The 26248-nt window shown below is 48.5% G+C and overlaps 1 protein-coding gene across 1 annotated transcript in view; it reads left to right on the forward strand.

Annotated features, from left to right (window-relative positions):
- DNAH9 (dynein axonemal heavy chain 9) overlaps positions 1 to 26248 on the forward strand; it is a 277538-nt gene that overhangs the window by 173978 nt on the left and 77312 nt on the right. Inside the window, 7 exon segments of the mRNA XM_066364537.1 lie at positions 1808 to 1973; positions 4360 to 4462; positions 4957 to 5196; positions 6680 to 6841; positions 16751 to 16947; positions 20882 to 21044; positions 24207 to 24330. Coding sequence (XP_066220634.1) covers positions 1808 to 1973; positions 4360 to 4462; positions 4957 to 5196; positions 6680 to 6841; positions 16751 to 16947; positions 20882 to 21044; positions 24207 to 24330 — 1155 coding nt within the window.

The raw sequence follows: 26248 nt of genomic DNA on the forward strand, positions 1-26248 counted from the left end.
GGCGCCTCCAGTTCTGGCTGGAAACAGAGTGAGTCAGCCGCTGCCACTCCGTCCTGGGTGTGACGTGGAGCAGAGCTTGGCCAAGAGGGGATCGCGAGTGGGCGTGCCTTTCCCCGGGGGTCCCCTCTTCAAGCCCACTTCTTGCTAAATGACGTGCTGTTCTCCTCAACGATCTCTCGGAATCCCAAAGAGCTTAACCCCCATTACGGGGTCTGCATAATTTCAGGGGTTGACGTGAATATTCCTGCTTTGGGAAGGGGAGAGACCAGTGTCCTAAGGAGAAAGTTTCCTACTCAAAGGACTGTTCTCAAAAGTATGTCCTGGCCTGACCTGTGGTGGCACAGTGGATAAAGCGTCAACCTGGAAATGCTGAGGTCACCAGTTCGAAACCAAGGCACATATGGGAGTTGATGTTTCCTGCTCCTCCCCTCTTTCTCTCTGTCTCTCCTCTCTCTCTCTCTCCTCTCTAAAAATGAATAATAATAAAAAAAAAAAAGCATGTCCTGGACAGCTGATTCATTGTATTTCATTTTGACAAATCTCATACATAGTTGTTATATCTTTAGGTGGGAGCCGGGAGAAGGTGTCGGGTGATTAATTGGCGATCGTGTATGTTAATTGGATGCTAATCCAATTTAAATGTAATTCTTATTTTATACACCTTATTGAACTCAGGACCAGGACATTAGAATATTCGAGCTTCCTGAAGGGACTTGTCTTTCTGTCTGTCACCCTGGTGTGTCTATTGACACTTCCTCCTTGTTTCGAACCTGGTTTTCAAGAGAAAAAAAAATCAGGTGGTTCTTAGAGATTCCAGCTGTCATAGAAAGTCTTGGTTCTCACAATATATAAATATTTAATTGCCTGATTGAAAAATAAACACATATACCTCCACCCTATTACTTAAGTTTGTTCTAAACAAGCCCTGTCAGGCTGCGAGGCGATGCTGTTTGCTTCCTTCTCTCCAGCTGGGTAATTGAAAGAATAAATCCCAAAGACAGTCCGTCCTGAGTCTGCAGAAAGACGCTGAGATGCTATGAGGGAGGGCCTGACCACCCGGACTGCTGGTCGCTTCAGGATACTAGGAGCTTCTGGGACATTCCCTGAGGCTGTCGTTTCTCCATTCCCCCTCAGAGTAAAGCCCACAGGAGGTGAACTCTCTGGAGAACACTGTTGACACAATATCTAATATTTCTCTCGTCTAGCCCAGGGCTGAAGGGGCCTCTGCCCAGTCCTGGGATGGAAGCCACAGCCTCCGGGTTCCCCTGCTATTCCAGCCGCGATGGGGGGGGGGGGCGCAGTCTACCCAGCACCTGGCTATTTGCAGATTTCCTTCAGGTTAGAGTACTAGGCCTGGGACCTGTCAGGGTATCTTCTGTTTCTGGTCTATCAGCAGAGGGAACTGGGGCCACAAACATGACCAGAGGGGCGTAGACTCGGTGACTGGCTCGACCTCGGAGGAGTTGTTTTGTCCTGAGCCGCTCAGCTCCCTCATCTCTAACGTGAGATCCTAGACCTGATCTCACAGTGACGTGGTGAGGGTAGAATGAGATCATTTCACATTGGTGAAAACCTAGCACGCTGGCACTTAGTCAAGAAGTCCCGTGCCTGGCAGATGCTGTCAACGTTACTGCCAAGTGATCCCAGTGTCACCTGGTCCTGCAGAACACCCGCCTCTCGCGGTAACGACCCCCGCTGTTTGCACTCGCACGCACACCGCCCCGCGGCTTGTCCCTGGCCAGCTGGGTTGGCTTAGTAGATGGTATCTTTTGAATAACCTTCCCTGGCTCGTTGGCTCTCTCTTCAGCTGTCCTGGAGAAGCCTCTGGAAAAGAAGGCTGGGAGGACCTACGGCCCCCCGGGGAGCAAGAAGCTCATCTACTTCATTGATGACATGAACATGCCGGAGGTGGACGCCTATGGGACGGTGCAGCCCCACACCATTGTCAGGCAGCACCTGGACTATGGCCACTGGTGAGAGCACACACCAAGGTCCTGGGGCAGGTGGGGAAAGGGACTGAGGCAGGGTTGAAGGCCAGTCATTGTTCCCCTGGAGCTGCACACCTCCAGTTTACCTCTGGTGCCGGAGGACAAGCCTGAGGGCAGACCCCACTCCGCGTGGGATTGCCCGTTTCCTGGAGTGTGCGTTCCTACCCACGCGAAGAGAAGGTACTGAGCTCTCCGCTAAGGAAAAGAAAAGCACCTAATTTTTCTGCAGTGTTCTTCTCAAAGGTTGGTTGCCTTCTCCAAGCCCCCCAAGGAGAATAAACTGCTCCCCTCCCCCTCAGTGTGGTCCCCTAGCCCTGAGCAGGCACTCAGTGACACCCAGTGACAACCCCTCACACACAGCACACGTGTCTGCACGTCTGAACAGCCTTGGTCTCCTCGGAGCAGTTCACAGGGTCTGGTACTATCTCCTGCAATGGTAGAGTTGTTCACACTCCCTAAGAGAGGGAGTGTGACGCGGGCATTCAGAGAGAACCAGAGTTGAGATGGTCACCTGACTTCCTCCCATCGACTCCCGCATTCCTGCTGGGTGCCCACGTGTGCACCCACGCTCTCAGCACCGGCCTCCCAGCCGCTGCCCCCTGCTGGGGAAGGGTTGGAGCCGGGTTTACCAGTTCTACTTTAGATTCACAGTCACAAAGCTTAGGCACCACGTGGACACATCCTGGGAACCCTGCCGCGTGGCCTGCATACCTTCACGTCCCTGCCCTCAGAAACGCCTGTGCCGCCCTCCTTCTCCAGCCTCCACCCGTCCTCAGCTGCCACCACAGGCCGTCCCGTCGCTTGCTCACACGTCTAGAGGACGGACGGACGGACGCGCACCCCGCACCCTTCCTCCCGCCTCCGGCTCCATCTCCCCTGGAGCACAGCCACCCACCGGCATCTTGATTCTACTTCCTCCCGCCTCCTAAAGTCCTCACTTCATCCGCGAGCCCCGTCTTCTCCAGATCAGTACTGAGACTCATATAAACTTCTTCCATTGTGTTCAAAGAAAATCATCTCTCTCCCTACATCATCGAATGTCTCTACTCCATCTTAACCCCTCCTCTCCTGTTCGTGCCTCGGTCCACTGTTAGCGAGTCCCTGCTCCATACAGCCGACCGCCCTCGAGTCCCTGCTTCCTCCACCTGACCGCCCCCGGGTCCCCGCCCCCTCCACCTGACCGCCCCGGTCCCCGCCCCCTCCACCTGACAGCCCCCGGGTCCCCGCCCCCTCCACCTGACCGCCCCGGTCCCCGCCCCCTCCACCTGACCGCCCCCGGGTCCCCACTTCCTCCACCTGACCGCCCCCGGGTCCCCGCCCCCTCCACCTGACCGCCCTCGGGTCCCCGCCCCCTCCACCTGACCGCCCCCGGGTCCCCACTTCCTCCACCTGACCGCCCCGGGTCCCCACTCCCTCCACCTGACCGCCCCCGGGTCCCCGCTCCCTCCACCTGACCGCCCCCGGGTCCCCGCCCCCTCCACCTGACCGCCCCCTCCACCTGACCGCCCCCGGGTCCCCACTCCCTCCACCTGACCGCCCCCGGGTCCCCGCTCCCTCCACCTGACCGCCCCCGGGTCCCGCCCCCTCCACCTGACCGCCCCCGGGTCCCCGCTCCCTCCACCTGACCGCCCCCGGGTCCCGCTCCCTCCGGCTGACCGCCCCGGGTCCCCGCTCCCTCCACCTGACCGCCCCCGGGTCCCCGCTCCCCCCACCTGACCGCCCCCGGGTCCCGCTCCCTCCGGCTGACCTCCCCGGGTCCCCGCTCCCTCCACCTGACCGCCCCCGGGTCCCCGCTCCCCCCACCTGACCGCCCCCGGGTCCCGCTCCCTCCACCTGACCGCCCCCGGGTCCCCGCCCCCTCCGGCTGACCGCCCCCGGGTCCCCGCCCCCTCCACCTGACCGCCCCCGGGTCCCCGCTCCCTGCAGCTGACCGCCCTCGGGTCCCCACTCCCTGCAGCTGACCGCCCTCGCTCAGCTACCGGCTGTGTCTTTCTTATGAAATCCAACAGACCCCGTTGAGTCACCGTCTTGTCTTTTCTATTCTGTCTGCAGCACTTGACGCGGTCGACCCCTTTCTCTGGGTGGAAATACTGACCCCCTTTGCCTGCTGGGGTGCCATGCACCCCTAACTTTCCTCCTCCCTCTTCATGCGTCGTTGTGGTCTTTTCTTCCTCTGCGATTTCCATAAATGTTGGCTCCTCAGAATTTGGTTCTGGGCTCGTGTCTCTTGGTCTCTACCGATGGATCTGGACCCCCCCCCCCCACTTCGCAAACACATCGAGGAGAGGGCGCATTGCCACTCAGCCTGACGAGGCACTCAACCTGCCTGGGTCGTCACACAGCGGTCCCCTGTGGTTTCTGACTGTTCCAGGTACAATCGGAACAAGCTGGCTCTGAAGGAGATCGCGAAGGTGCAGTATGTTTCCTGCATAAACCCCGCTGCGGGCAGCTTCACCATCAACCCCCGGCTCCAGGCAGGGGTGGAGCCCTGGTTCTGGGCTCTGAGATTCTGCCTGATCAGGGCTGACGTCCCTTGATACTAAGTCATACTTGGTGCTTCCCCTGTCTAGCCTTTAGAGGTAGTAAACCATACAGGATGCTGACTTTCTAAGAAGAGAAACTCCTAGACCCAGTGTCATAAAGCTGTTTATCGAGTTGGAAGGAGTCATAGAGGTCATCTAATTTAACTCGTTTTGCTCAGAATGAGAAAAATGTCAGAGCAATGACATGATTCTCCCAAGGCCTTGTGGGTAACTCAGGATCACATTTGGATTCGCACTCAGGTCCCCTGAGCCCAGTTCAGTTCACTTCCTAGAACCCCAGACTGGCCTCAATGGGCTAACGTGCAAAGCCCACTGTTCCCCCTGTCACTTTAGGTTCCGTCTGAATTTCGGAAAGGCCGTGTTTACTCTGTGATGACCGGTGTCTGACGCAGGGTTCCTCTCCGCGCCTCTGTCTCCCCCAACAGCGTCACTTCAGTGTCCTTGCCCTCTCCTTCCCGGGAGCAGATGCCCTGGCCTCCATCTACAGCGCCATCCTCACTCAGCACCTGCAGCTTGGACACTTCCCGGCGTCGCTGCAGAGGTCCGTCCCCCGGCTGATCCATCTGGCCCTGACCTTCCACCGGAAGATTGCCACCGCCTTCCAACCCACGGCCGCCAAATTCCACTACATCTTCAACCTCAGAGACTTCGCCAACCTTTTCCAGGTGAGCCCATCCGCTCCGAGACTCCCAGGGAGGCTTAGCTGACGACCTGGTTCCCTGCATTCTTAGCCAAATAACAGCTAGCGCCAAACTCTTGGCAAAGGGACCTTTCCTGTGGAGTCAACAACATCAACAGGTGACTCGAGTGTCATGGGACTCCAGGAGGAAGGACTGCAGAAAAATAAGTGTTCTGTTTCCCAGGCGACAGGTCGTATTTCTGAGTTTGTTCCTTTGGGCTGCAGAAGGCTCAGCGTCTTAGAGGTAATATGGTATAATTTCGGCAATGCGTGAGAAGGAAAATGGCGCGGAAGAAAGAACGAGGAAAACGCCCCCTAAGCGGGCAGGATAGGTCTGCTTCCTGAAGAAGCCATGTCGGAATATCATCATCGACTGGCTGAATTGCACCACCTGACATTTATACTCACGACAACCCTTTGGGGTACACATTTTTATCCCAATTTCACAGAGACTCGGAGTGAGTTACCAGCTAGTAGATGATGTCACGGAAGACCAACAGAGGGTACCAGGTTGAGCTAGATCTTGAAATATGAGCATAGCAAACAAAGAACAAGGCACAGAGGCACCGAAATTGTTCAGAGTCAGAATATAGTTTGAATTTTGTGAAACTGGGACCTGGATGTTGTAGAAAGTAGTGATCAGGCTGGTTCTGAGGAAGCGGACTGGTAGTCATCACCGGAGCTTTAGGCCATGCTGATGACTCTGCTGGTGATAAAGGCCAATGAAAACGACCCTCTTTTTTCCTAAGACCAGAAAGAAAGCCATGAAGGCAGACACAGGGTTAAATGAGTTTGAAGTCATAGTCCTCACTGAATTTTCCGAGGGGCTCTAATTTTGGTGGTCTTTATTTTATTTTTTAATGAAAAAGAAAGCAAAGGCATTGACTAATCGTAACAGAAATGGGACAGGGAAATTTCGGGGGGAAAGCAGTGACTATTTGGAATAACCCCCGGGTTAGACAGGAAGGGGAGCTACTGGAGACATCTCTGCGTCACCTGCGAGGTGGGCTGTGCCCTCTCCAGCCCTCGGCCGCTGTCCTGGTGTCACGTAAGCAACTGCCACGTGGACTAGCTTTCAAAACGGCTCGTAAGGAATCGAAACACAGCAGAGACGCCACCGCTGTCCTCGGGGTGGTGACTTGGAAGGTAACGGTGAACATTTCGGACTCTTACGTTCAGACGAACCTGTTTCAAAATCTTTTGGTTTTGAACTGAGGCTACTGACTGTGTGATATTGGGCATGCTTCCCATCTTTCTGAATTCCAATTTCCAAATTATACAAAACAGACGTAATAAAAATGACTTTGTGAGATCATCATGATGGTTAAATGAGCTTTGTCTGGCAAAACCCAGTGCCTGTCACACTGGCTTCAAAAAATAGTAGCTGTCGTAGTTTGCATTTGTTATTCATGTTATTTACTTACTTATTTATTTACTTACTTATTTACTTTGGTCTGTCCTCCTTAAAGGGCATTCTCTTCTCCTCGGTGGACTGTGTGAAATCCACACAGGACCTAGTAAAGCTCTATCTGCATGAATCAAATCGCGTTTATCGGGATAAGATGGTGGAGCAAAAGGACTTGGATCTTTTTGATAAAATCCAGACAGATGTGGTCAAGAAAATGTTTGATGTGAGTATCGCCCTGTGAATTTTCTTTTTCAACATTTGAAAAATAATAATAATTGTGCAGATGATCACCCAAATGATGAAAAATCCAGCCCATAAAAGGAATAAAATCACAGATTAGACGAGGAAAGAAATTCTGAAAGACTTTGTACAAAGTGCTGTTGTAAAATGAGCCGCGGACTTAGTCAGATTGGTCCTGCCACTGGCTGACTCCGTGACCTTTACAAAGGCACTTGACCTCTCTGGGCCTCACGTTGTTTATCTGTAAAAATGAAAAAGTTGGATTAAGTGGCTCCTAAATTCTATGATTCAAAATGATTCTAAAATTTTCCCTTCTCAGCATGTTAGTCAACCAAAGGTTAGTGAACGTAGTAAGTAGTTGGTTACCGTAAACTTTCCTGTGTAAAACTAATAGGTTCGTGATAACTGTAGGCATGAAATATCTAAGAAGGCTGTCACAAGGACGTGACATGAATAGGGCCTTAGTAGTTTTCACAGAAGTACACTGCTCACAAAAATGAGGGGACCAGGGGACATGCAGACACTCCAGTACCTTCAGCCTTTCGTGCAGTGCGTTTCCACCAATGAAATAAAAGTTGGTTTTGCATCTCATTTGCATAATTGAACAACTTTCTTTGACTTGTCATTTGCTTTTCTGATGTTCTTCTTTAAAAAAAAATCAGATACTTCTTTTTCTATTGCTTCATATTCATTTTGAAATATTCCTTAATTTTTGTGAGCAGTATGTTTACAATGTAAGGTGCTACGTCACAGGGAATGATGTGGGTGGAGACATTAAATTACAGATAAAAGGCATATTTGGGCTTTTGAAGATGGCAGCAGAGTAGGCGGATGCACAGACGCCCAGCTCTCAACACCAAACTGGAATACAAATCAATTTAGGAAAAATCAGCATGAAAAACCAACACTGAACTGCAAGAACAGCTCTCAAAAACCAAGGAGCAAAGAGGAAGCCACAATAAACCTGGTAAGGACTGCCTGAATCTCCTCTGCTTATAGGAACGGCAGTGGGGGGGGGGGGGGTGAGGCTGAGAGCCCAGAGAGGATTTCACAGAGGAAAAAGAGCAGAAACTACTGCTCATAGCCACTTACCTGGCGACCAGGGAGCAAGGTGGGTTGAAAAGACCAGCTTATCTCCCAAGTGGAAAGGTCAAGGAGAGGGACAAACTGTGAGGGGCTAAGGTATGCAAGAAACGAAATAAAAAAGCTGACTCATTCGTGCTGGAGGCAGCCATAGCTGGGGGAGGGACTGAACCTTTCACAAAACAGAGCTGAAGTGCTTCCGGATCAGAGATCTCCGGACATCTATCCAGCTCCAATCAGCGCAACAAGACACAGCTGTAAACAAGAAGTGGGGAGGAGGGGCAGTAACTCACGTCTCCATGGAGATCTGAGATACACCTCCCCCTACTGAAGCTGAGAAAAAAACCCTGCCCCCAGTGAGATTAGTTGGTGGAACAGACCTTCAGCGTCTCAGGTTACACCCACAGCATTCCTGGTTACAGTTTCAAGGAAGCCCCCTGCTGAGATCAGTTAACAAGACTATCACCTGTTAAGAAAACAAACAAATCAAGACTTCAAAGCTGCCCAAATCCGAAAGTGAATTACAAATAATAGCTGATACCAATCCAAGAAGACCTAGGAATAACACAACTGAAAACAGGAGGCAGAAAACACCAAGCCTAGACTCAAGCAACTCTACAAATAAAACACCATTATGAGAAGACAATGGAGTGCAACCCAAATGAAACCGCAAGAGACACCCTTGAGAGATGAGCTGAGTGATATGGAAATAATCAAACTTCCAGATGCGGAGTTCCAAACAATGATTGTAAGGATGCTTAGGGATCTTAGAACAACAATGGAGGGGCAGTTTGAAAACCTAAATAAAGAAATAGCAAGTATAAAAAAGGATATTGAAATATTAAAAAAGAATCAGTCAGAGATGACAAATACAATATCAGAAATGAAGACCACAATGGAAGGAATTAAAAAACAGGATGGATACAGCAGAGGATCGAATCAGCGAGTTGGAGGACAACTGGAATGAAGGCATGAAAGCAGAGAAGAAAATAGAAAAGAGACTCAAAAAGTCAGAGGAAACACTTAGAGAGCTCTGTGACAACATGAAGAGAAATAACATCCGCATCATAGGGGTTCCTGAAAAAGAAGAAAAAGAACAAGGGATAGAGACTTTGTTCAATCATATCATAACTGAAAACTTCCCTAAATTAATGCAAGAGAAACTCTTACAAGTCCAAGAAGCACAGAGAACTCCATTAAAGAGAAACCCAAAGAAACCTACACCAAGACACATCATAATTAAAATACCAAAGCTAAGCGATAAAGAGAAAATATTAAAAGCTGCAAGAGAAAAAAAAGTTATCACCTACAAAGGAGCCCCCATTAGGATGACATCTGACTTCTCAACAGAAACACTTGAGGCCAGAAGGGAATGGCAAGAAATATTCAAAGTAATGCAGAACAAGAACCTACAACCAAGACTACTTTATCCAGCAAGGCTATCGTTTAAAATTGAAGGAGAAATAAAAAGCTTCCCAGACAAAAAACAAACTCAAGGAATTCATTACAACCAAACCAACGCTGCAAGAAATGTTAAGGGGCCTGTTGTAAACAGATCAAAGTTGGAAAAGAATATAGCAAAAAAAGGAATACACCTTTAAAGAAGAAAATGGCAATAAACAACTACATATCAATAATAACCTTAAATGTAAATGGATTAAATGATCCAATCAAAAGACATAGGGTAGCTGCATGGATAAGAAAACAGGACCCATACATATGCTGTCTACAAGAGACACACCTTAGAACAAAAGACACACATAGATTGAAGGTAAAAGGATGGAAAAAAACATTTCATGCAAACGGAAATGAAAAAAAAGCTGGGGTAGCAATACTTATATCAGACAAATTGGACTTTAAAACAAAGGATATAGTAAGAGACAAAGAAGGCCACTACATAATGATAAAGGGAGTAATCCAACAGGAAGATATAACTATTATAAATATCTATGCACCTAATATAGGAGCACCCAAATATATAAAACAGACTTTGATGGATTTAAAGGGCGAGATCAACAGCAATACTATAATAGTAGGGGATTTCAATACCCCACTAACATCACTAGATAGATCCTCAAGAAAGAAAATTAACAAAGAAACAGCAGACTTATTGGAAACAATAGATCAACTCGATTTAATAGATATCTTCAGATCCTTTCACCCTAAAGCAGCAGAATATACATTCTTTTCAAGCGCTCATGGTACATTCTCTAGGATAGACCACATGTTAGGGCACAAAAATGCTCTCAACAAATTTAAGAAGACAAATCATTTCAAGCACCTTCTCCGATCACAACGGCATGAAACTAGAAATGAATCACAGCAGAAAAGCTCAAAAATTCTCAAACACATGGAAACTAAATACAGGGTGCTAAATAATGAATGGATTAAGAATGAGATCAAAGAAGAAATAAAAAAATTCCTAGAAACGAATGACAATGAGCATACAACAACTCAAAATTTATGGGACACAGCGAAAGCAGTGCTGAGAGGGAAGTTCATAGCACTACAGGCACACTTTCAGAAGCTAGAAAAAGCTCAAATAAACAACTTAACCCTGCATCTAAAAGAATTAGAAAAAGAACAGCAAATAAAGCCCAAATGTAGTAGAAGGAAGGAAATAATAAAGATCAGAGCAGAAATAAATGACATAGAGGCTAAAGAAACAATACAGAGGATCAATGAAACTAGGAGCTGGTTCTTTGAAAAGGTAAACAAGATTGATGAACCTTTAAGTAGACTCACCAAGAAAAAGAGAGAGAGGACTCAAATAAATAAAATTAGAAGTGAGAGAGGAGAAATAACAACTGACACAACAGAAATACAAAATATTGTAAGAAAATACTATGAAGAACTGTATGCCAAAAAACTAGACAACCTAGATGAAATGGACAAATTCCTTGAAACATACAATCTTCCAAAAATCAATCTGGAAGAATCAGAAAACCTAAACAGACCGATTACACCAAATGAGATCGAAACAGTTATCATAAAACTCCCAACAAAGAAAAGTCCGGGGCCCGATGGCTTCACAACGGAATTCTACCAAATATTCAAAGAAGAACTAACTCCTATCCTTCTCAAACTATTTCAAAAAATTCAAGAGGAAGGAAGACTTCCAAGCTCCTTTTATGAGGCGAGCATAATTCTGATTCCAAAACCAGGCAAAGACAACACAAAGAAAGAAAATTATAGGCCAATATCTCTGATGAATATAGATGCTAAAATCCTCAACAAAATATTAGCAAACCGGATCCAACAATATATGGAAAAAATCATACACCATGATCAAGTGGGATTTATTCTGGGGAGGCAAGGCTGGTACAATATTCGTAAATCAATCAATGTGATTCATCACATAAACAGAAAGAAGGAGAAAAACCATATGATAATTTCAATAGATGCAGAAAAAGCATTTGATAAAATCCAGCACCCATTCATGATCAAAACTCTCAGCAAAGTGGGAATACAGGGAACATACCTCAACATGATAAAAGCCATCTATGAGAAACCCACAGCCAACATCATACTCAATGGGCAAAAATTAAAAGCAATACCCTTAAGATCAGGAACAAGGCAGGGGTGCCACTTTTCACCACTCTTATTTAACATAGTCCTGGAAGTCCTAGCCACAGCAGTCAGACAAGAAGAAGAAATAAAAGGCATTCAAGTTGGAAAAGAAGAAGTAAAACTATCATTATTTGTAGATGATATGATATTGTATATAGAAAACCCTAAAGTCTCAGTGAAAAAACTACTGGACCTGATAAATAAATTCAGCAAAGTGGCAGGATATAAAATCAATACTCAGAAATCAGAAGCATTTTTATACACCAACAATGAACAGTCAGAAAGAGAAATTAAGGAAACAATCCCCTTCACAATTACAACCAAAAAAATAAAGTACCTAGGAGTAAACTTAACCAAGGAGACTAAAGACTTGTACTCGGAAAATTACAAAGCATTGATAAAAGAAATCAAGGAAGATACAAACAAGTGGAAGCATATACCATGCTCATGGTTAGGAAGAATAAACATCATTAAAATGTCTATATTACCCAAAGCAATCTATAAATTCAATGCAATACCAATTAAAATACCAATGACATACTTCAAAGATATAGAACACATATTCCAAAAATTTATATGGAACCAAAAGAGGACACGAATAGCCTCAGCAATCTTAAAAAAGAAGAATAAAGTGGGAGGTATCACACTTCCTGATATCAAGTTATACTACAAGGCCGTTGTACTCAAAACAGCCTGGTACTGGCATAAGAACAGGCATATAGATCAATGGAACAGAACAGAGAACCCAGAAATAAACTCACAGTTCTATGGACAACTGATATTTGACAAAGGAGGTAAGGAAATACAATGGAGTAAAGACAGCCTCTTTAACAAATGGTGTTGGGAAAATTGGACAGCTACCTGCAAAAAAATGAAACTAGATCACCAGCTTACACCACTCACAAAAATAAACTCAAAATGGATAAAAGACTTAAAAGTAGGCCGTGAAACCATAAGCATCTTAGAAGAAAACATAGGCAGTAAGCTCTCCGACATCTCTCAGAGCAATATATTTGCTGATTTATCTCCACGGGGAAGTGAAATAAAAGACAGGATAAACAAATGGGACTATATCAAACTAAAAAGCTTTTGCACAGCTAAAGACAACAAGAACAGAATAAAAAGACAAACTACACAATGGGAGAATATATTTGACAATATGTCTGATAAGGGGTTAATAACCAAAATTTATAAAGAACTTGTAAAACTCAACACCAGGAAGACAAACAACCCAATCCAAAAATGGGCAAAAGAGATGAATAGACACTTCTCCAAAGAGGACATACAGATGGCCAATAGGCATATGAAAAAATGCTCAACATCACTAATCATTAGAGAAATGCAAATTAAAACCACAATGAGATATCACCTCACACCAGTCAGAATGGCGCTTATCAACAAAACAACACAGAATAAGTGCTGACGAGGATGTGGAGAAAAGGGAACCCTCCTGCACTGCTGGTGGGAATGCAGACTGGTGCAGCCACTGTGGAAAACAGTATGGAGATTCCTCAAAAATCTGAAAATCGAACTGCCTTTTGACCCAGCTATCCCACTTTTAGGAATATACCCCAAGGACACCATAGAACGGCTCGAAAAGGAGAAATGCACTCGCATGTTTGTGGCAGCATTGTTCACAATAGCGAAGATCTGGAAACAGCCCAAGTGTCCGTCAGAGGACAAGTGGATTAAAAAGCTTTGGTACATATATACTATGGAATACTACTCAGCCATAAGAAATGATGACATCGGATCATTTACAATAACATGGATGGACCTTGACAACATTATACGGAGTGAAATAAGTAAATCAGAAAAAAAAAAAAAAACTAAGATGAATCCATACATAGAAGGGACATAAAAATGAGACTCAGAGACATGAACAAGAATGTGATGGCAACAGGGGCGGGAGGTTGGGGGAGGGGGGAGGGGGTGAAGAAGGAGAGAGGGGTTAGGGGAGGGGAGGGGCACAAAGAAAACCAGATAGAAGATGACAGAAGACAATTTAACTTTGGGGGAGGGGTATATAGCACAATCAAATGTCAAAATAATCTAGAGATATTTTCTCTCAACATATGTACCCTGATTTATCAATGTCACTGCATTAAATTTAATAAAAATAATAATAATAATAATAAAAAAGAAAGAAAAAAAAAAGAAAAGAAGGACAAAAACAAATAGAAGAAAACAATATTGTAAATAAAAGAAATATTTTATTCATTGCAACAATAATACACTATAATATGATAAATGCATAATAAAAACATTTATAATATTTTCTCTTGTAAAAAAAGGCATATTTGGATCATTTCTGCAGGAGCTATATAAATTCATGGGTTTGTCTTTTTGTTTTTAATTAAAATTTTTTTATTTATAGTTGACATTCAATAGTATTTCCTATTCGTTTTAGGTGTACAGGGTAGTGGTTAAACATTTATGTCATTTACAAAGTGACCCCCTCAGAAAGTCTGGTACCCAGACGGCACCATACACAGTGATTACGGTATCATTGACTAGATTCCTGACCCCGCGCTTCACATCCTGTGATTATTTTGTAACTCCCAATTTTTTTTTTTTTTTTTTTTTGTATTTTTCTGAAGCTGGAAACGGGGAGAGACGGTCAGACAGACTCCCACATGCGCCCGACCGGGATCCACCCGGCACGCCCACCAGGGACGACGCTCTGCCCACCAGGGGGCGATGCTCTGTCCCTCCGGAGCGTCGCTCTGCCATGACCAGAGCCACTCTAGCGCCTGGGGCAGAGGCCAAGGAGCCATCCCCAGCGCCAGGGCCATCTTTGCTCCAATGGAGCCTCGACTGCGGGAGGGGAAGAGAGAGACAGAGAGGAAGGAGGGGGGATGGAGAAGCAAATGGGCGCTTCTCCTGTGTGCCCTGGCCGGGAATCGAACCCGGGTCCCCCACACGCCAGGCCGACGCTCTACCGCTGAGCCAACCAGCCAGGGCCATAACTCCCAATTTTTACTTGACCTTTTTCACCCAGCCCTCTCAAACCCCTCCCATCTGGCACAACCATCAGTGTTGTCTCTGACTCCAAGAGTCCCCGAAACATTGGAATCACCAGTCCGAAGCACGTCTTCGCCCAATCTCAGCGTCGTGATTCAAGCCGTCAGATTTTCACCAAGAAAGCGAGACAGTTCTTTTTCTACCATTAAAAGCTTAAATTGCTGTCTGACGTGCAACCTTTATGTGAGACGGTGTCATGAGGAAGGAAATCTTTGACTCACTGTGTGGGTTGGTTTTCTCTCTCCCTTCTGTGCAGCCCGGCTCTGATCACAAAATTGGAGCCGTATTTTATTCATCAAAGAGCCTCCGTAAACCAGGCTTTTCAGGGCTGCCCTTTGCTGTGCCTCTGCTAGATCATTAGTGTAAATCGACTGCCATCAGGACCGACTCCCAGTATATTAGCTCATTCTCAGACCGAGTCAGTGCACTCCCACACCAACTCCTCACGTGGTTTCCGCGGCGAGCGAGAACGGCTCTCCTGTGTTACATTAAATCTTAGCCACGCGCTGGGACATTTATTCTTACTGTCCGGCAAAGCCAGGATAATTTAAAGGTGTTTTTTTTTTATGGTCCTAAAACTACCTTCCAAAAATATAACTCTTTGATATTGAACTCTTTCCACTTCTTTCTTCTTATAACCAGCAACCGTCCCGGTTTCTACCGGTATTACTGTCATCCTCACTTTCCTCCCACTAGGTTTGATGAATCTTGTCCAGATTGGGCTGAAACGTAAGGCTCTGTGTTTCCGGCTAACCCTCCGGTGCCCTATGTCCTGGGCATTGTCCCCTGCTGGTGACTAGCGTGCTGGTTACCTCTTTCCCAGCTGGACCTGCCAGCCTGAATTTTAGGAGAAAAGAGTGGCAGGTGGGGACAGTTGTTTGTGCTGGTATAAATTTTATTTATGAATCAGAAAACCTATTGTTTCTTGAACTTACTTCCTCTACAATTTTTCTCATGTATTTTGATTTTTTTTAAAAAAGGTAGTTTCGGCCCTGGCCGGTTGGATCAGTGGTAGAGCGTCGGCCTGGCGTGCGGGGGACCCGGGTCTGATTCCCGGCCAGGGCACATAGGAGAAGTGCCCATTTGCTTCTCCACCCCCCCCCCCCCTTCCTTTCTGTCTCTCTCTTCCCCTCCCGCAGCCAAGGCTCCATTGGAGCAAAGATGGCCCGGGCGCTGGGGATGGCTCCTTGGCATCTGCCCCAGGCGCTAGAGTGGCTCTGGTCACGGCAGAGCGACGCCCCAGAGGGGCAGAGCATCGCCCCTGGTGGGCAGAGCATTGCCCCTGGTGGGCGTGCCGGGTGGATCCCGGTTGGGCGCATACGGGAGTCTGTCTGACTATCTCTCCCCGTTTCCAGCTTCAGAAAAATAAAAAAAAATTTTTAAAAAAGGTAGTTTCTTTCAGAATCAAAAAAAAAAAAAAACCAAACTAAAACAAGAAAACATAGCCACGTCTTCAGTACTTAGAGAATAGATGGGTGGTGCAGAGACATAGGCTCCATATCTTTTTAACTTGAGTGACACGAGGTCCTTATCTAACATGGTAAGGTCTGTCCCGGGGACAAGAGTTGATACACAATGAGCCCAAATCCTTGTGGAAGTTTCATAAATAAGGAGCTCTACTGTAATTGCAATCATCAACGTTCTTACAAACAAACCCGTCACCCAAGGATGGCTGGTGGCATATTCTTCGGAAACCAAGCCCCTTCAAACTGAGCTTATGCCATTGGGGCTTGCATCCCATCGTGTGCGATATCACAGGAAGCAGGACAGGACGTTCTACGGCATTGCTGTAGATTGCAGAGCAAGACGTGTTGGAATGGTGGAGTGGTGGAGAGATGAGGCCCATTGAGTCACACTGTCCTTGACTCACCACCGGTACAAAAGCCCCTGCTAGGAGAAATGCACGCTTGTATCCTTGTCTTCTGTGCTCAGAAACAGGCTCTCATTGTGCTGATGGGAAGGGGGACCTCCCACCTTCTGTTTCACACCCTCTAAGGAATAAGGAACATCATTCGTGACTTCATGGAGCCGACAAATAAATGCTAAGCGTCTATTTTAGAGGGCGTCTCAAGAGGTTGGAAATGTTGAACTCAGCACTGATATTGAATTTTTAGGGAAGGTGCACAGAGAAAAGAAAGTCAAGTGTCTCCACTCCGTGTGGAAGCAGAATTAAAGGTTGGTAAGGAAGGTCCTTGTCCCTGTATCTCACCCCCAGGATATTGGAGAGACGGTGGAGCAGCCCGGAAGCCCAAACATCTATTGGCACTTTGCAAATGGCCTCGGTGAGCCCAAGTACATGCCTGTACAATCCTGGGAACTTCTGACCCAGACTCTGATGGAAGCCTTGGAGAATCACAACGAAGTCAACCCCGTGATGGACCTGGTTCTCTTCGAGGATGCCATGCGCCACGTGTAAGTGCGCGTCTCCCGTGTTCTTTTCTCAGTGGCTCCCCCTTCCCTGTGTCTGGGATCTCGCTGGGGCCTTTGAGATCACTTTGACAGAACCAGGAAGGCAGTCTCTTCCTCTTCCGGGGAGGTCAAGATGGCGGCTGGAAGGGCAGCAGCTGCTGTGTCTGCCCTTGGCCCTCGGGGGCACCACCATGCTGAATGCAGGCAGAACAGGGCTTAGTTCTGCATCTGTCACGTTGCAGTCCATGGGCATGAGCACAGTGACACCACGGGAATATCTGAGATAACAAAAGGAGCACCAGACAGCTCAGAACCAGCATTCCCATTCCGTACTAGTCCAAGGGCCAGTTTTATCAGAAATGAGATTGGAGCTGTTTGTGTAAGTGCACTGTATTTCAGAAGTTCAACGTCCTTATGAGTGCTGTTGCTAGCAGATGAATCCCTGAGGTAGTAACTATGCCTCCCAGAGGCATGCTCATGCCAATGCCTTCTCTACACTCTACCCCTCCCCACCTGCCCCAAACTTTGTACCGTCTCCTGTTACTCATGGTCTTAAGCAGAAAAATCTACTTCCTCTTCAATGTCTGTGAACTGTTCCTTCATTGATAAATCCTGACAGAAACCTTACTGACCCCTGAGTTGAGGACAGTTGGGTTTTTTTCCTTCCCCACCATGTTTCTTTGGTTTGCTTCACATTTTCAGCCCAGTGACAAGGTCACACTGTCCTTGACTCACCACTGGTACAAAAGCCCCTGCTAGGAGAAATGCACGCTTGTATCCTTGTCTGCTGTGCTCAGAAACAGGTTCTGAAATTAAAATTTAAAGATTTAAAAACAGGCTCTAAAATTTAAAGATTTTATTTAGAAAATTAAATTCAACAGGTTGACATTGATCAGTTAGAGCACATAGGTTTCAGGTAGCCATGTCTACCGTATTTGAACTGATGATGATGTTGTGTCCCCATCACCCGAAGTCAAATTATTTTTCGTCGCCGAACACTTGTCCTGCTTTATTTCCTTCTCCCGTACTCCTCCCACCGGTAACCACTTCCCTTTTATCTGTGTCCATGACTCTCAGTTTTATATTCCACCTATGTCTGAAATCATACAGTTCCTAGCTTTTTCTGATTTACTTATTTCATTCAGTGTAATGTTCTCAGGGTCCATCCATGGTGTCATAAATGGCACTATGTCGTCACGTCTTATGGCTCAGTGGCATTCCATTGTATATATGTACCACATCTTCTTTATCCAATTCTCTATTGAGGAACACTTTGGTTGTTTCCATGTCTTGGCCATTTGTGAATAATGCTGCGATGAACATGGGGGTGCATGTGTCTTTACGTACCAATATTTTCAAGTGTTTTGGGTTGATACCCAGTAGAGGGATTGCTGGGTCATATGGTAGTTCTATCCTTAATTTTTTGAGGAACCACCATACTGTCTTCCATAGTGGCTGTACTAGTTTACATTCCCACCAGTAGTAAATGAGGGTTACTTCTTCTCCACAGCCTCTCCAACACTTGTTATTACCTGTCCTCTTGCTAACAGCCCATCTGACAGGTGTGAGGTGGTGTCTCACTGTCGTGTTGGTTTGCATTTCTCTGATAGCTCGTGAGGGTGAGCATCTTTTCATGTATCTGTTGGCCACTTGCTGGCCCATTTTTCTTCTCAAGCTTTTAACACCCCTCCCTCTCTCAGTCACAGTTAATGAGCACATCTCTTATTTTCAGGGAGATCATGAAATCAACCAAAAGAGAATTCTCTGATCTCTGAGCCATCAAATCTAACGGCCTCTCTGTATTTCACCTGTGTCCCACACATGAGTACCGGCTGTGCTAACATTTCAGTTATTGTTCATCCCTAAAGTCCACTCTCCTACCTGTGCTCTGCGTCCATCCCCTCCCACCTTCTCAGTGACTCCCCTTTCTGCAGGTATCTCTCTTCTCCTATTCTTTCCCTTCCTCCCTCCCTCCCTCTCTTCCTTATTGCTCCATCCATTGTTAACTCATTCATTCCTGATTCTATGCACTCATATAAATATGCCAATTATCATTTATCCAAAAAGAAGAATAAGCTGTTTTGAACTTTTATGTCCTTTTTCACTCACTACTCCATTTCTCTCCTCCTATTTGCAACCAAGCTCATCCGAAGAGCACACTGTGACACCTTCTCACGTCTCATCCTCCCCTCAAGTCTACTTATTACTCCTGAAACACAGACACTCTTACCGATGTCACCGAAACCTGCCTCTTGTAGCACTCGGTCGTCACCGCTGGGCCCTCCCCTTATATTACTGGACTTCTCTGCTGCGTGATTAACCCCTCTATTGGTTTACATCAAACTATTCATCCAATACCTGCTGACTGATTAGACAGTCTCAGTACGAGTTCAGGGAGCTTTGCTCTATTCACTGGTAGTTCCCCCATTCCTACGACGGTGTCTGGGACAGAGCAGGTGCCCGATAGCAATTCTTAGCACGCCCCGTGAGAAGAAATGATGTAGAGAAAAACAGAGGGGCGGAGACCGGAGGGTACTGGGGTGGGGCGGTCGTTGTGATTGTAAATACGGTGCTCAGAAGGCCTCACAGAGAAGGCAGCATTTGCTACGGCGTGAGAGAGCTGCAGTCAACGTGGACGTCACCGCGGGCCGGGGGCGTGGGCTTCGCATACATCAGTTCCCTTAGTCTTCAGGAAACCCTGCAGAAAGTGCGGCCTACAGCACACAGCCCGAAACAGGAAGTGGGCCAGGCAGAGCTCACACTCAGGCGGTCTGGCCTCCGCATGCTTGTCCTCAGCCATCACACTGGGGCGCCCCTGCCTGTGCCTTCCTGTCTCCCCCCCCCCCCCCCCCGGCCCGGTCTAAGCTCCTGGGGCTCTGACCTTGTCTCGCCACTGCTGAGTTCCCAGCGCCTTGGACAGTGCCTGGTGCAGAGTAGGTGGTCGGTAAGTAACAGTTTTAAAAAACGTCTCTTCGCCCATCTGGTCAAAACGTCCATATGTTGATGCATGATAGAATTATAGTTGGGTTTTTTTTCTGTTTCATGCATTTTTTACAATGACTAGATATTGCTTTTAAGATGAGAAAAGGAAAGGGAAGAGGAGTTATTCTTACAAAGAATGTAATATACAGGGTGCTGAAGGGCAAGGTTGGTGATGGACCCTGGAGGGTAGGCTTTGAGAAGCCGGATGGAAGAGCAGGGTTTGAGGAGGGGCAGGAGGAGTGGGCTCCCCTGGAGGCCACGGTCTGCGGCCACGCTCTAAGCCTGGGGCCCTGGAACATTCCCCGCTGCCAGGTGAGAACGTGGTCACCGAAAGGGGTAAGGACAGCTGCAAGAGAAGCCCCCCAAAGCCGAGGAAGTGGGTGTCTCACAGGCTGACACTGAGACTCCACAGCTGTCCGTTTCCACGGTATTGCATCTAGGAAGGATGAGAGAGTGCTCAGGGCTGTGCCGGGGCTCCCCGGGGGCTGGCTGACTTCTCTGCTAAGAGGAGCAGACCGCTCTGTCCCCGCTTGTCCTCCAGCCTTCCCTGCTTGGTGTCTAACTGCACGCTTCCCACTTTTCTCTTTTTCCTGCCCACTCTCCTCCTCGAGAGCTGAAGCCGAATGGAGTGGGGAGGTGTGGCCGAGGGAGGGGCCGGTGGAGGGGAGTTCTGGTCCCCCCCCCCCCCCCCCCCCCCCCGCCACCACATGCCCCCTCCGACCCTGCCTGGCCGCCCTGAACTGCTCCTTCCCTGCCTCTTGTTCACTGGCAGGGACTTTCGTCCACCTGGTCAAGAAGGTGAGGCCAGGTTTGGGGACAGTTTAAGTCCCGTTTCCCACGGCCGAGCCTGGGACCAGCCTCCAAGTCGAGTCCCAGTTCCCACTCGTGGGACACGCCTGGCACTCCCAGAGAGGAGCCTGGCTGCAGCCCCGTGAGTCCCCTTCCTCCTCCTCAGCTGCCAGGTCAGCCACATCCTGGAGTCCCCGCGCGGCAACGCGCTGCTGGTCGGTGTGGGTGGCAGCGGCAAGCGGAGCCTGGCCCGGCTGGCCGCGTTCGTCAGCTCCCGGGACGTCTTCCAGATCACCCTGCGGAGGGACTACCAGGTCCTGGACTTCAAGGTGAGGAGGCCGGGCTGCGGCTCAGGGGCGGGGCCTCGGCCTTTCCCACACTGCCCGCAGGTCCCTCTGGGGGGGGCTTCCTTTCCCGCACTGCCCGCACGTCCCTCTGGGGGGGGGGCTTCCTTTCCCGCACTGTCCGCACGCACTGCCCGCAGGTCCCTCTGGGGGGGGCTTCCTTTCCCCGCACTGCCCGCACGTCCCTCTGGGGAGGGCTTCCTTTCCCGCACTGCCCGCACGTCCCTCTGGGGGGGGCTTCCTTTCCCGCACTGTCCGCACGTCCCTCTGGGGGGGGCTTCCTTTCCCGCACTGCCCGCACGTCCCTCTGGGGGGGGGCTTCCTTTCCCGCACTGCCCGCACGTCCCTCTGGGGGGGGCTTCCTTTCCCGCACTGCCCGCACGTCCCTCTGGGGGGGGGCTTCCTTTCCCGCACTGTCCGCACGTCCCTCTGGGGGGGGGCTTCCTTTCCCGCACTGTCCGCAGGTCCCTCTGGGGAGGTCTTCCTTTTCCGCACTGCCCGCACGTCCCTCTGGGGGGGGCTTCCTTTCCCGCACTGTCCGCAGGTCCCTCTGGGGAGGTCTTCCTTTCCCGCACTGTCCGCAGGTCCCTCTGGGGAGGTCTTCCTTTCCCGCACTGCCCGCAGGTCCCTCTGGGGGGGGCTTCCTTTCCCGCACTGCCCGCAGGTCCCTCTGGGGAGGTCTTCCTTTCCCGCACTGCCCGCACGTCCCTCTGGGGGGGGGGCTTCCTTTCCCGCACTGCCCGCACGTCCCTCTGGGGGGGGGGCTTCCTTTCCCCGCACTGCCCGCAGGTCCCTCTGGGGGGGGGGGCTTCCTTTCCCCGCACTGCCCGCACGTCCCTCTGGGGAGGGCTTCCTTTCCCCGCACTGCCCGCAGGTCCCTCTGGGGAGGGCTTCCTTTCCCTTCGCTTCATGGGCCTCGCTTCCTGGGCCGTCCACCGTCTTCTGAGACTCGGGGCTGGTGTCGTGCTCAGCGCTTTTCTCGCTAGTCTCGGCCCGAAGACCCCGCAGTCCCCAGGTCTGCCGTGGTGGGACCCGGGCTGCTTGGGTCACCTCTGCGGAGCCTCAGTGCTCGCCCACGTCGGAAGGACATCTCTGTCAAATTCGTACACACAGCTCTCGAGCAACTCTAGTGCACTTAGGAGGAATTCGGACAGTCTGCCCAAGTTTTAGAAGAAAATCCTATTTTTAAAAGGTGCGTTCGGTGACCACCGGCCACAGCGACCTTCGGTGACATTTCTTGTTTTCAGACATCAAGCAATGAGGAGCCGCCGTGCAGGCTCTGGAAAGCAGAAAAAGGCTTTATATGTAACTTTCTCTCTCTCCTTTTATTTAATTTAGAAGTTAAATTGAATGGGGTGACATTGGTCCATAAGACCACATAGGTTTCAGGCGCACACCTCTATAGCATTCGAATTGTTTGCTGATTGCATTGTGTGTCCATCACCCAAGGTCAGATCACTTGTTACGTCACTGTATGTTTGTCTGTCTTTCCTCCCTTTCCCCTCCCCCTTTCCTCCCCTGGTAACCACTTCATTTTTGTCTGTGTCAGTGAGTCTCAGTTTTATATCCCACAGAACAGAACCAACAGCCTAGAAATAAAATCACACATATATGGGCAAAAGTCTTTGACAGAGGAGCCAAAAACACACAATGGAGAAAAGGGGGGAAAAAAAAGTCTCTACACTAAATGGTGCTGGGAAAATTGGAAAGCCACTTGACTACAATTTGTCCCCATGCACAAAAACTGATTCAAAATGGACCGAAGACTTACACAGAAGATCTGAAACAGTATATATAGCTTCCAAATATCACTGGGTCCAGCCCCTTGTCTTGCCTCCATGACCGCAGAAGGGACATGGTAGAGAGTCTTGTCGTTCCCATGAGGATGCTGCTCTCGCTGTCCCTGGGGGAACTCTAGCCAGCACTGAGCCAGATCTACCCACCCGCCTCCCTAATCCCTCAGCTAGCGATGCTCACTGCTCCCCGGATACCACAGCCCAGCCTCTCTGTGATTGGCTGAATCACAGTCATTCCTAAGACCAGGTTCACATGAGGTCAATCTTGACTGCTTCCGAAAGAGAGAAGACAGCATAGTATATATGAGAATTACGTATTTACAGAATGAGACTGTGGTTCTCAATCATGGCTGTATACAGAAATACCCTTCAGATAATCCTGATGCCCGCATCCCATACACACACACCCCCCCTGGAAATTCTGGCTTAAACTCATCTGAGCACTTTCCTGAGCACTAGGACTTTTCAAAGCACACCACGGATGATTCCGAGGAGAGCTGAGAACACTGTCTTCGGTCATGGGGCAAACACTTGAGTTTGAGACCCACTGACCTGAGTGGAAGTTTATTCACTTTAAAGGGGAGCTCACTTGAACAGGAAAGAAGGGGTACTACTGTAAGGAACTGTGTGATGTGGTTAGAGAATGAGCTTCGAATGGTGCAAAAGGCAGAAGACCAAGGTTAGGGACTGACGGCTGGGTTTGTGAGTGGGATACAACCAAAGAACCAAGACTGACTAAGCCGGGGAGTGTCAGGGCTCAGCATCCTCGCCCAAGACTGTCTCTGCCTGCGGTTTTGAATGAATGTCATTTCCTACCAAGTGAGTGAGTATCTGTGTGTGTGTCCCCCAGCATATATATTTTTTTCAACACAAGTCTTTTGCTAAAGCTAGTCATGACAAAACTAGACATAAAATATATTCATCCCCTGGCAAATATCACCAAGTACATGACTCTTCCGTCAAAACCAAGAGCACTCTCTTGCCTCCGGGGGCAGGCCGTTCAGTTGTGTGATGATATGCATCTTCTCGTGCTTAGGAAAGCTATTACCTCTTCGTGCAAAGCAAGAGCTCCCTCTAAGAACCAATACAGAGCCACAGTGGTTTATAAACTAAATAATATCACCGTTCAGTTTCACATGTCCACCCCATTGGCATCAAGGCCTGGGAATGAGGCGTCTTCTCCCAACTGTCCGTGCAGCGTAGACAGAGCTCTCCCCTACCTCCGGGTGCAACGTTGCTTTATTTTCCATGAACGTGGACAAGGAAAGAGCTCTCTCCCTAAAGAGTAGGTGGGACTCTCTTGCAAGAAGGCCCTCTTCTCAGAGATCTCTGCTGGGGATTGCTTTTGCAGACGGACCTGGCCAGCTTGTGCCTCAGGGTCGGGGTGCAGAATCTCAGCACGGTGTTCCTCATGACCGACGCCCACGTGGCCGACGAGAAGTTCCTCGTGCCCGTCAATGATCTCCTGGCATCTGGTAAGAGGTACTGTGTACTGGAATGTCTAATAAATCTGTCTCGGAGTTGGAGGCCCTTGGTCCGAGGTGAGGAGAGCTAGGTCATAGAAATGAGGGAGGAAACTGAGAGAGTTGAAAATTCGGTTCATCAAGGTCTTTCTAGGGTTGGTGTAGGGCCTGCTGCGGGGACTGTCGTTTCCTGTCGCTGCAAAACAAACAGTGATCTCGGGGCTCTCTTCATGGGACAAGAGCTGATCCTCGGAGGAGGAGCGGGTTGGAGTCCTGCCGTTCCCTCCCCAAATCTAAGGGAGGGAGAAACCAGGATGCGTACAGTGTTTCAAGTAGGTCAGGCATTCTCAGGAAGATACACGGAAAGAGGACATACACACAAAACCCTATGCAATAGGGCAGGATTAGGTTGCCAGTTTAATTAATCAAGGATTCAGAACTTTCTGGAAGCAAACTGGGAGTAGGAAGAGCATCCCTTCATGGTTGTCTGTGGTCATCAGAGAACTTGACAAGAAATGGCAACTTCTCTGTGACACTATCAATGAAAGAGAGGACTTCCATCAAAAGTTTAAATCTTGACACTTGGCCCTGGCTGGTTGGCTCAGTGGTAGAGTGTCAGCCCAGCATGTGGATGTCCCAGTTTTGATTCCTGGTCAGGGCACAGAAGAAACAACCATCCTCTTCTCCACCCCTCTCTCTCCCCTTCCCTCTCTCTCACTCCGCCCCACCAGAGCCATGGCTCATTTGAGCAAGTTGGCCCTGAGCACTGAGGATGCCACTATGGCCTCGCCTCAGGTGTTCACATAGCTCAGTTGCTGAGCAACAGAGTGGTGGCCCCAGATGGGCAGAGCATCGCCCCATAGAGGGCATGCCAGGTGTATCCTGGTGGAGGCGCATGTGGGAGTCTGTCTCTCTGCTCCCTGCCTCTCACTTAATAAAAAAAAAAAAATCTTAACACTGTATTGTCCTTATTTATCCTTATTTATTTAGAAAGTTCAGGACTTATATCAACCATGCTAGAGAAAAAAATATATGTGCAAATCCATCCAACAGATATAAATATATATGCCCAAGCAGACAATAGAGTATACAAATTATGCATTTTCAGAAATGTGGTGTGAGTATATATCTGTATTTATATTTATAAAAGGGGAAATGGAGGGAGATTTTCTGGCTCTTAAACCCGGTGCAGCATCTACAAAACCACTTCTTCATGTGGGTGAGAAGAATCGCCGGGGCACAGATGTTCCTGAGGAACATTTTGGCCTCGAGCCATCCGGCATTGCAGAGAGCTCATTCCTCCCCAGCTCACCCCGGTCTCGTTGACTGAACGCTGTTTAGTTTATGCAAGGACCCTGGTCACAGTGTACTCTCCCGCCGTCTCTTTCATGTCATAGAGTCGGGGTGGCCTGCCGTGCAATCCTGGGAACTTAACTGCTTCAGAACCACCGTCTGCTTTAAATCTTGTCCTTGCAACCCAGGTCGTTTTACTATTATGATGTCCCTGGAGAGTCTCTGGTCCCCGGACCAGATCATTCCCTCACAGCCTCTGTGGCCAGACTTGGGCTTGTTTCTGAGGAGGACCAGAGCCCCAGGCTCCTCACTGCCCTGGCTGCAGGAGTGCTGCTCGCTCGCCCTTGTGTCTTTCCCAACTTGCCCTAATCAAGTTAGTTTTACATCTGTGAGTGAGTTTGCCTACTCACTCTTAAACAGCTTTTATCCTCCAATCCAATCAATTTTTCCTTTACTATATATTTTTGACATCTCACTACTTCTACAGTAAGTAAATCACCTATGACATTGTCTCACCTTTTATTATTGTATTAAGACAATGAGAGAAGGGTCCAATTCCCCTCCCACATTCGAGCTGTCCCCTGAAGGCTAATTTCTAAAACAGTTACAACGGGTAAAATGGTTCTTCCAAAGACTC

The sequence above is a fragment of the Saccopteryx leptura genome, chromosome 2 (genome assembly GCF_036850995.1).
Source record: "Saccopteryx leptura isolate mSacLep1 chromosome 2, mSacLep1_pri_phased_curated, whole genome shotgun sequence".
In the NCBI taxonomy this organism is placed as follows: domain Eukaryota; kingdom Metazoa; phylum Chordata; class Mammalia; order Chiroptera; family Emballonuridae; genus Saccopteryx; species Saccopteryx leptura.